Genomic DNA, 11,807 nt, shown 5'->3' with positions numbered 1-11,807 from the left:
TACAAATAACAAGACTTAGTAAAATCGAGAATTTATGTCAACTGTGATTTGTGACTGGTTTATTTTGACGAATATATGTGTACGAATATATGTCAGTGTCGATGTAGATATACTGCTTTGATAGATTTTACGCGGGCTAGATATCTGCTATATAATATACCAAATAGTATTTTTACGTTGTATTTTATTTAATGGATTTGTATGTTTGAGTTGACCTCGTCGAATTAATTCTTGTGATGTTCACTCTTGCTTCCTGTCGAAATTTTATAATCTGTATTAGTTAACGTTTATTTTTACCTTTTGCATATATCCATAAACTAGAATATCCTTAAAAAAAGTTAAAACAATGTAATTTTATAAAACGAATATATTATATTTTCAATATTATTTGATGTTATCTAGCTAAAAAAACTACGTGATATGAAATATTTAAATAATTCGAACGTGCTGGAAGTAATATTTTTTTTACAGTTTACATCACGACGGTTTATTCACAACGGGCAACTTGTACGATTGATATAAAGTATTGTTTATGTGTATATTAAATGAAAATATTTTTATGTATATGTAAATACATATTGAGTTGTATATTATATTACTATATGCAAATAAAATTGTTACCTTTTATTTTTATAAAAGCTAAAAGTCTGACTTTAAACACTTGTTATGTCATATATTTTTTTTTTTTCAGATATATCAGGCTCCTTTCTAAAAAAATTTTAAAAATGTCGAAATATAAATGAATATTAGTATCGGTAATTAAGGTCGTCGCAAATATGATCTTTTTTTTATATTTTAAAAAGTATTGTAATTATTTTTATAAAGACGAAATACGTTTTAGAAAGGAGCCTGTCGAGTGGGGATCTGAAAATTAGTAGTTCGATTGAACATTAGTATATTTTGCAATCGCGTAGGGTTAAGTATGCAGTGGAATATTAAGGGTTTTTCGGGGAAACAGTTAAATTTACATTCCTTGGGGATATCATTTATTTTTCGGTCTCATATTCGATTGAAATTATCCGGACGTTATATATTAATCGTTATATACAACTAAATTGTGTGTAATATTTGTATATGTATCACCCCACAAGTGCGTCGTCCCTGATGTCCAAGTCGTTCCTCCCCCGAGTCCCGTCTAGTCCCAGCCCTCGTCGAGTGCCAACGAAGCCTGGTAGCGTACGTATGCGGTATGAGCGCTCACATGAACGCTACGTGAGTATTATTCACACGAATGTAGGAACACGAAAGGTTGAAAGTAAACATTCTGGTAGCTCAAATTCTCAGAACTGCGGTTGAAATTTTTTATATCGGATCCATTATTTTATAAGCGAAACGCGAACTTTACGGGTGATCTCGTAATTTATAGTTTAAGGTTAGTAGATTTTGTCGACATTTTTAAATGTAGTATCGTTTTCCTAAAAACCGTGATAATAGCTGTTTAAGTGTTTGCGTGTGTGTGTGAGTGAGCGAGGCGTTCGTGGGGCACTTCCCATCCTCCGGCACATTTGTGACCGTAATGTATTGTGTTGTGAAACATAAATTTAATAAAATTTTGTACGTGGTTAAGACATCAATACCGTTTTTTATCGAGTTATGTACCTTTTTCTATTACAATTTGGTGATTCTAGACATTTTCACTTACAACTTAGATCACATTCGCGAACTTTGATAATGTTTCAACATATTTTATATGTTTTCGTATTGTGTTTTCGAGTCGCCAAGTTTCTACTAACCGTTTTTTTTTAAACGTTAAAAATAAATAAATTATAATTGGTCAATAAATTTACAGAATCATTTAAGATAATCATACAAATGGAATAGATTATGTTGTTTCGCGTAGCTGTTTATATAAATACTCGAAGCGCCTTCACCCTTGTTTGATGTTTGAGGATATGTATTTAGTCGTCGAAATTAATTATATAAATCGTACTTACATGTATCTATTTTGATATTTGTATTGTATTTATAATATTTATGGATATTTTACTGTAATATTTTATTTATTAGTTATATTTTAAATATTAAACAAGTTAACGTCGCTTACAGTTGTCAGTTATTGAAAAGATACTAGCTATCGCACGTGAAGCACTTTAAATGGGGGCTGGTAGCTTGAGCCAACTACAATAGAATTAAAATTTAATCGGTTAAATAGCGAAAATTAGGTACGTATTAAATAATATTATATATATATTTTAATTTTGTAAATTGTTTAGTTACAAATCTTCATAGAAATATTATATTTTTTGGTTTCATAGTATTTATTTTGTCTCGTACAAATAGTATTGATATGTCAGCATAGTAAACGATTCTATTTGATTATGTTACAACAACTAGTTTCATATTGAACAAAAATCATCTTTGTATAATTCAAAAGTATCGTAATTTATTTAAATAAATTGTGATTATTCTACAAATTAATGTAGACCTCAGTACCTGAACCAGTGGCGTAGCTGGCCCTTGGTGGGCCCTGTATCAAAATTTGGTAGAGGGCCCTTCATCTTAACTGCGGCGATGACCTTTATTTTTCACCGAATTCAGTGATTTGACTGTCAACGACTTCAAGTACACTTTTTTTATTCAAATGTGTTTAATGATTTCATTTCTACGATTTTTCGCTTACTCGGATTCGGGGCCCCTGTAGCTAGGGGGCGCCGTATTTTTGATACGGTAGCTACGCCCCTGACCTGTACTAATTTGTATCACGAAAGCAACCATTTCAATTCGATTCGTGCGAAACAAAACCAAAACTGTACATTATATACCTACAATAGTCACAATGCATTATCATGTGTTTTTAACTTGTTAATATTTTACACTTAATAAACTAAAAAAATTAACTTCGAAAAGAATCATTGAATTAAAAATCTTACAGTGAAAAATTATGTTGTTTTGATTTTCTTTCTTTTCTTGGTAATAAAATTTATAATAAATTGAATGTCTGCTTGTTTTCCGGCCCCCGTTATAAGTTATGTCTTATTACGTTCAGTATATCTTGTGAGTACAGTCGAGTACAAAGTTCATATGGTATCGAGATTAATAAAGTAATTACTACCTCTGATCTAAGGCCTGAACAGCCGAAGACGTCTCAACACATTGTTGTTATTTTATAAATATATTGATTGAATAATATATCTGAACTCACTTTTTATCTAAATTGTCCATGTTAAAGTTTGCAGTCATTTACTGCGGTATTGTTTCGTGTACCTATGTATGTATAAGTTTTGGTTGTAAAACATTGACCTCACCATAGACATTCTTTACCATACATTTCGTTAATAAAGCACTCATTGTTCAATAAACGACTTTTATTTTAATAATATTTTAATTGTATGTAATTTATATGCATGCTTATGACAAAACGGCTAAAATAATTCTTACCGACATCAAAGAACTTACATAATATGTACTTTAAGTACATACTTACATTTTGTTTGAAGTTACAAAATAACGTCAAACGTTTTATAGTAGTATTGATTAAACATGAACACTCAATAGAAAACACTAACTTTTAATAAGAAGCAGACTGGAAAGCATCATAATGTTCTATATAAACTAAAATTAAAAGAAAAGCTGTTAACGTAGATTACGTTGACGATTTACAAGTACCGTTATTACGTATTTGTTATAAAATGAAGTACTTGGATAGTAGTAATTAATTTAAAGTTAAAAATATATCGTTATGACGTCGGATGCATCTACTTCACACCGATGATAGATTCGATAGAGAAGGATATCTTGGGTCGCTTTGCCGGCGGCGGCGCACAGCTGGTCAGCAGCGCCGCCAGCAGGTGTCGGCAGAGTGCGGGCCCGGGCGCGCCCAGCGGCGCCGCCAGCCCCGCCGCCAGCCCCGTCGCCAGCCCCGCCTCCAGCGACGCGTCCGCGAACGCCTTGCGTCGTCGCACGCGCTCGCTCCACGCCGGATCGCTCCCCGTACCGCTCGCGTTCTCTGAGAGACCACGAACCACAATTTATTTTTATATTATGAATTCTTATTTAAACAGGCATTTAAAAGCGCTCTTTGTGATCTATCCTCGAGAGAGGTGAGTTTCCCCTTCCCATCCAGTAGATATTATTTCGAACGAGAAGTTTCGTGGGCAGTGGCAGTGCACTTATTATTACCCAACAATAACAATCGAAATCTACCTACTGATATTTATTTAACATATACTAACGAAATAAAACGGTACTTAATATATTAACAGACTTTAGTAAAAGCCTATAAATGCCGCACCACTGGTCTGTAAATTCTGGTACTGAAAACTCAGTGGTGCTTGTTCTCTCTAAATCTTCGAGACACTGGAATTAAGGACAGGGAGACATTAGGAATAATAAATTAATTTAAAAAGTTGATAGCGTAATAATGCCATCTTTGTGTCGAACGTCGATAGTTATAAATTTCCGTAGCTCAATCATACTCAAAATGAAATAAATTGTTTTGTTTATCATTAAAATGTGGGGGCAATTACGGCAAATTAGGTACAATGGGAAAGGTTTTTCTAAACAAATTCTATTTTATATTTTATTTTGTAAGCGAATTTTAAACTTAGGCTTTCAGCTCATAATACAGTGTTAAACCGAAGTACAGTTACTTTGTTTATAGTTTATTTTAATTTTGTTTTCTATTCGCAATATTGTTTTGATATTTTTAATGCATTACTTTTAAGTTGCCTTTAGTGCAGTTGGGTTTTTTATTTTTTTAAATGATTATTTTTTATTGTAGATAATTTTGTTAAACATGAATACATGGCCATCATATTTTTTGAGTTCTAATAGAGTTATGTAGGTAGGTACTAAATTTGTCCATATCCTTAGATTGTCTGATATGTAACGCGCAATAAACAGCGTCCCCATTATTATAAGTTATAATGCAACAAGTGTATTGAATCAAATAAACTCGCAACACTCTCTGAAAAGATCTTTTTGGCACCCGCTGAGCTATCATTCAACCGAGCGGAAAGACATGTTTACAGTCAACAGTACGCTGTAACGCGACACCCCGACAAAGAGCCGCCTTTGCGTTTTTTGTAAAACAATCTACACATTTTTTTAGAGCTCATAAAAATAGTCAAAAGATATTTAACTTTTTTTAAAGACAGTGAAATGTTGCCGAGTCTTAAATGACAGCTTTTGTTCTATAATGAGGCGGGGACGTTTAGAAGCACCGTTCAAAATTTTATTACTGCGGTGCTCTATTTTTAAATAGTTTGAAGAGTATCTCTTTACATAAGAGAATATTACCACTTAAAGATCACACATAAGATACACGTAACGTCAATTTAATTTGGACCCGGTATAAAAAAATATAATCTTTTATCTTAAGTCATAAACAAAAAACGTTTTAAGTGATATTTGAAAATAACACATTTCAAATATATTTGTCGGAAATTACCAAGCACATCTTTTCAAATTAAACAAGATCGAATGTTCCAAAATAAATATTTATTCAGCTAATTCGCAGGGGCATTTCAGTGGCGAGAAACGAAACAGACGACAGAGTCTACTCGTTTACAACAATAACAAAACGCTGAGTGCTACGCGACATAACGGACATTATCTTAGTTTAAAGCAAACTCTTTTAGATTACTAAACAACGTTTATTGCCCTTTAACGAAACTCAGTTATGTTGACGCTTATTGTAGGTATTTAACTACACTAATTCTCTATTTTTTCATTGTTTTAATAAGTATATATTAATGTCTTCATACTTTTAATAAAGCACCTACATGCTTTAATAGGTTTTTTTTTCCGCGTCGGTCATAGCTTTTTCTTTGACTAATAAAAAGTAAGTGTAACAAACGAAACAAAAAATAATTTAATTTAAATGAGTGTGTCATAACAACATGTTGGACTTGGTCGAACTATTAGAAGCATTTTACAATGTCGCATGCATAGTAAGTACTTAATAAAAATGTTGTTGTGAAGTGTCCCGTGCCTCGGAAAGCACGTAGTCGTTGATCCTGCGCCTGAACTTTTTCCGGTCGTGTCGGTTTGCCGTCCTATGGGATTATGAGAGCTAGGGAAGAGAGAGTGCACCTGTGTTTTGCGCACACAGTTGTTTACTATAATATGTACTGCGCAGTTGGCTAATATTATTATATTTCTTACTTCGAGCTGACAATCCCGTGGCTAAAGTCGAAAGAAAGTGGAGAAAAAAAACATGTAAAACTAACCAAAGGTTGTGGCCGGGATGACGTAATTCCGCGAAATCTGCACGCTGCGTAGACGCGCACGGTAAGCACGCTTTCGCGCCGCCAGCGCGGCGGCTTCACCGTCCCGAGCCGTCCCACCTGCGCTTTGCTGCCGCCGAAGCGCGACCTGTGAGAAATCGATAAAGTAAAATAATAAATATATAAATTTCCTTAGTATATATTTTGTACATAACATTATAACAAGGTTAAAAACATTAGGTTCAAGTACTAGGAAGCAATTACTACCTCTATATAATAGTGTCTCGCGAGTATATGTATATGTTTTTTGTTCATTTTATTTATGTAAACGTTTTTCCTTTTAAGCCGGAGACGTTTTAGGCAGGACACAAAAAATGGACATAGTATTAGCCCTTTTGACCGACTAAACACATCGGTATACGCAAATAAAAAGTACTCTCTATTCCTTCCTTAAAGTATATGAAGTTTGCATATAATACTTTAGCCTGGTGCGAAAAGATCCATCTTACTTTTTGAAAACAAAATAAACACATTGAATAGATGTTGCCTTTAGGTAACCCAAAACGGGGTATAATATTGTTGCTAATAATACTAACTTTAAGCTGTTTTAGCACGAATAAATTTATTTTTTATGAAATGATTTGGCAAATAACATAATATATTAGGTCCTTATATTACATATGAAATTGGCGTTTTGTACGGGAGGAATATAAAGTCAATTTTTTTTGTAAAATATAATTAATTAATCAAAGTATGTACCGTTGTTATCTATGCACTTTTGCCATCTCATAGGTAGTTCATTGATCCCTTTACTAAATAAACATGGGTGCGTGAATCAATAAACTCTTTGAAGGCGGTTTGGACTGCCGCATCGGAGTTGAATTTTTTTCCTTGTAAGAAGTCCCAATTCCGGAAAAAATGGTAATCTGTTGGAGCAAGGTCCGGGGAGTACGGCGGATGTCGCAGACATTCCAACTGTAGTTCATCTAACTTAGTGGTTGTTTGTTGTACAGTTTGTGGTCTTGCGTTGTCGTGAAGCAACAGTGGTCTAGATCGATTGACCAATCTCGCTTGTTTAGCAGCTAGTTCTCCCTTCATGGTTTGCAGTTGCTGACAATAGATATCTGCCCTAATCGTTTGGCCAGATTTTAGAAAGCTGTAGTGAACGACACCGGCGCTAGTTCATCAAATACTTACAAGTCACTTTTTCTGAGTCAATTTTCGTTTAGGGCAGGATTTGGCTGTCTCCAGGGTTCAGCCATTGCGACGAGCGCTTCCGATTATCGTACAGTATCCACTTTTCATCACAAGTAGTGATCATGATTCGATTTAAAATCCCTTCATTATTGTGTTTCCCTTCATTGTTGACCAAAGTAACACAGCAGTCGACGCGTGTTTGCAAGTTCGATTTACTCAATTCATGAGGTGTTCATCGTTCAAGTTTTTTTACTTTCCCTATTTGCTTCAAGTGGATTAATACAGTTTTATCACTTACCCCGAAGCCTGCAGCTATCTCTGAAGTGCTTTGTGATGCATCCGCTTCCACAATAGCCTTTAATTCTTTATTTTCCACTTTGATCTCCGACCGTCCACGGGTTGGTTCTGAAGGTCGAAATTTTCAGAACGAAAATGTTGAAACCAAAAACAGATGAATGACTGTTTTCAAAACTTAAATGTACCAGCTAAATGAATTTATAAATTTGAATTTGGAATTCTTAACCAAAGAGGAGATATTTCAAATCAAAGTGGTCAGTACCACAAAACGTTAATTTCATATGTAAGGACCTAATAGTTAACATTTTCTCAAAAATTTAGTATGGGCAGGCAATAGAATATCTAGATAGGTTAGGTTACTGTAAGATTTAATGTCCCGTAAATCGATGAGATAGGGATTTTAGCCGCAGGACCAACGGCAGGATATTGTCAACGCTACTAACTTTTTAACTAACTTTTTACCTGCAATAGCAACCAAGCGTTAAAAAGTTAAATCAATAGATTTCTTGAGACACAAACTCAAAAACTTTTTATTATCTCCATCTGAGTTTTGAACTCAGGAGCTCGGGTGAAGATCCCGCCGTAAAATCCAACCACAAGGCCAACTAGACAGTTACAAATAAAAAGATACCCTGCCTACGTAAAGTTACCTACGTAGCAGTTTTTTCGTCAATATGAAAAAATAAAATTTAATTATTACGAATGCTAACTCTAGGTTTTAGTCATTTATTTAACCAGAAACGATTCACCAGCAGGCCGAGTAGGCTTAGTATAGAATATCGTCTATTTTAATAGATGTTATTCTATACAGCATTATTCTGTGTTGACAGTTTAATTAAAAATGTTTTGACACACTTTTCTAATTTATTGCTTGGTAAAGGTGTGCACAATTTTGTACATAGGTAGCTAACCTACCTACATATGAACACGTTGTGCCTAAGTACTTAGTTTTATTTCAAAAAGTCTTTTTTTTCTTACCGTGTTTGTGTTGTGTGTCATTGATTACATAAAAATAAATCAAGATTACTGTAAATTTACATAGATACCTAATTACAATAATTGTTGCTAATAAATGGTACCGCATAAGAAAGAAACCTTAGTTTCCAGGTCCAACATTGCAAATAGCTCGAATTTAGTTAATTTTGAGGCACTAAGACAGTTCCTCTATTTTTTAATTCAAGGTAATCCTAATCGGAGTAAACAGTCAGTTAGTTCTCTAATATACCTATTATAATATACGGGCGACCGAGCTTCAGCTCTAATTCTTAGTTTATCAGATAAGACTTACAAACTTAAAAAGCAAAACCTTATCTAAATACAAAATTTAAACCACATTGTTAGAGCCATTTCCAATATACACGAAATAACTTTATAATTATATACCTATACAAGAATTACTGATTGAATATTATAAGATAATCGTGTATGCTGTTACAAATGATGATTCCATTATAGTAGTTTCGAATTCAAAAAAGTAGGTAATTCTTAAAAACACAGTGTTAGCTAGCTGTATCTCCAATATCTAACATTAGTATCAAGTTTTGTATTTTGTATATGTTTACAGGTTTGTTTTTACATTTGCTATCATAATTCTTACCGACCATCACATCTCTCTCTCTCCCTTTCTGACATAAATTAAATGATTCCACTTCGTTAAATATTGTAATTATAGATATAAACATAGAAGTACTTGAATTAGTACAGCTGAGTGATGATACGTAAACGAATAGTTTTTACCAAATGTTTTTGTTTCTCCGTTGCAGCTGCATCATGGATGGAATATGCCTAATGTTTATCATATTCATAGATATATTATTTTTATTTATTATTATGTAAATCATACGAAAGAACGTACTATTTTTTTCAACTTATAGTGAAAGCTCTTATGTTCTTAATTAAGTAACAATATATTCACGGTGACATAGTTTTCCGATAATCTCAACTAATGTAGAGGTATGACCAATTTGTAGGTATGTCGGTAGGTATAGCTAACCCTAATCTTGACAGTTTTATTATTATATATTTTATTACATATAAGAGTAGAGTGTCTATCTAGATCACTTGCCTACCTACCTGCTTTATTAGTTCCTCCATAAACTGTTCGATTATATTTCTTTTTATAGTTTAGCAAAACTTACCTTAAAATCTGATATGCATATTATGTCATATAATTTGGTGTTATTATTTGTTTGTGATGAGATAGTACAGTACTTGTTCATTGGCATTACTTGTTTTGCCTTTAGACAAATATTATTAAATATTAAAAACGGAACACTGTTTAGGCTTTTGATTGCAATTTTTATTAAAGATACCGAATAAAACATACCTGCGCCGCCATAACACGTTGTCTCTCAAGTACTAGCAAGCATCCTGGGCAGCGGCAGTCCCGCCAACGACATAGTCTTTTGTGGCCCTTCAGACATGATATCACACCATGGTTACGACATCTGGCGCACTTGGGCGTACGTAGAGTCTTCCTACCGCCGCCATTGTAATCACTGTCTTTTCTATCACTTTGCATGGTGGTGTGAAAATAAAATTTCACATTACTGAATATTTATTTAATATTTACTTATCAACAAAAAAAAAAATAACATATTGTTTCATTATCCACAACAACACATTTTACTTCATATTTATTTCTTGACAGTTAGTGTAACTTTTGTCACAGTTTCAACGACATTAGCGTCTCGAATTGAGATATTTGTAAAACGGACCGGGAGATGCTACCGCTGAAATAACTTTTCAGAGATTAAACACTGCGAGATCGTTCTCTTAAACAATACAGACTCCGCCCACGTAGTATTACTATTGGTCAGGCGAATAAGGGGCGGCTACGTCAACGTGTCTAAATTATTTTATTTTTGTAAAATGATATTTTTTAAATCTTTTGTTTGACTTATTATTACTTACACGTTCAGTAGAAATTATTTAATGATAAGTTTATAGTCAAATCAAAGATAAAATAAGTCTATAGAATAAAAAAAGGTATATATACTTATAGGTATATTTACTTTTATATTATTGTTTTAATTACATAGTTGCTTAAAACGTTTTTGAATCCTAAAGAAGAAAAGTTTTGTCAGTTATTGAGATAGATAGAAAATAGATAAGATAGAAAACTGCCTTATTTGGGTATAATTTTTGAGAGTTTATCACAAATCATAAAACTAAATTTATTTTCTTTGCTCTTAATAGACAACTGTAACCGAGATTGAGTCATTTACTTGCTATTATGGATTCGGGAATCTTAACTCTCCTACCGAAGGTATCTAGTCATAAAAATCATACGACAAATGACATCATACGGATCCTGTAAAGATATTTTTTTTCCGGAATCACGCAAAAACTACAAATCCAATTGATATGAAACATTCATATAAATAGTTTCAAGACACACTTACCTATATCGTGTCTTGAAACATATGTTGCCTTTTTTTTAGATATACGTAGGTAGATTATTTTGCCAACGTAGTCGGAAATTTGTCATTTTGCTTTTCAAGCGATTATGCCACAACTAAAATGGATATATGGTAAATAATAACCTATATGTTTAATAACGGCTCCACCTCAGTATGGTTTCAAACTTTTTTTGCTATCTCCATTACTAAAAATTATTAACCAATGCAATATTATGTAGGAATAAGATTTCCAATAATAAAATTGTTGTAAATTATTAGGCATTATTGTATTTTTTTCAGGACAAATGTCCTGAAATTAAATAAGATAAAAAAATTATATTTTTTTATTTCATTTTTTATGTTATGTTATGACATTTTTATCATACCACACGTTTTAGTTTTGACTTCACTTGGAAAGCGCCCTAGCCGACACTCACTGTTATCTATCTATACAATAATAATAATAATATTCTCTTTACCAAATTTTGGTTACAGAATCAAATCACGATTAACAACGTCAATGATATTATAGTGCATAAACACAGCAATAATTTTGTTCCCTCGCTCTCATACTCAAATCAGGATGTCAATCAATCTAAGAAAGAGCGGATGCATTACCAACAGCTATATTACGTGCTTCCACATGTACAAACACGAACGAGGGTTATTCAATATCTCGTATAAATATGAATATACTATAATGGGCAAATTAGCCACATAATGATATGTACCACCTACCCACCTA

At 33.1% G+C, this 11,807-nt stretch overlaps 1 protein-coding gene across 1 annotated transcript; it reads right to left on the bottom strand.

Annotated features, from left to right (window-relative positions):
* Positions 1 to 3,695: 3,695 nt before the first annotated feature.
* LOC126770877 (doublesex- and mab-3-related transcription factor 2) lies at positions 3,696 to 10,182 on the bottom strand. The gene is made up of 3 exons (XM_050490489.1): positions 9,988 to 10,182; positions 6,167 to 6,315; positions 3,696 to 3,936 (listed from the first exon to the last, which is right to left on the bottom strand). The coding sequence occupies exons 1-3, from the start codon at positions 10,180 to 10,182 to the stop codon at positions 3,696 to 3,698; spliced, it is 585 nt and encodes a 194-aa protein (XP_050346446.1).
* Between the last annotated feature and the right edge of the window lie 1,625 nt (positions 10,183 to 11,807).

Source organism: Nymphalis io, chromosome 1 (genome assembly GCF_905147045.1).
Source record: "Nymphalis io chromosome 1, ilAglIoxx1.1, whole genome shotgun sequence".
NCBI lineage: Eukaryota > Metazoa > Arthropoda > Insecta > Lepidoptera > Nymphalidae > Nymphalis > Nymphalis io.
The sequence above is the reverse complement of the archived record's forward strand: the minus strand, read 5'-3'. Positions and strand labels throughout refer to the sequence as shown.

Coding starts and splice junctions, on each gene's coding strand:
- LOC126770877 (XM_050490489.1), bottom strand. CDS start 10,182: ATGCAAAGTGATAGAAAAGACAGTGATTACAATGGCGGCGGTAGGAAG. Junction 6,316..9,987: donor AACGTGTTATGGCGGCGCAG/GTATGTTTTATT, acceptor GATTTCTCACAG/GTCGCGCTTCGGCGGCAGCA. Junction 3,937..6,166: donor CCGGCCACAACCTTTGGTTA/GTTTTACATGTT, acceptor AGAGAACGCGAG/CGGTACGGGGAGCGATCCGG.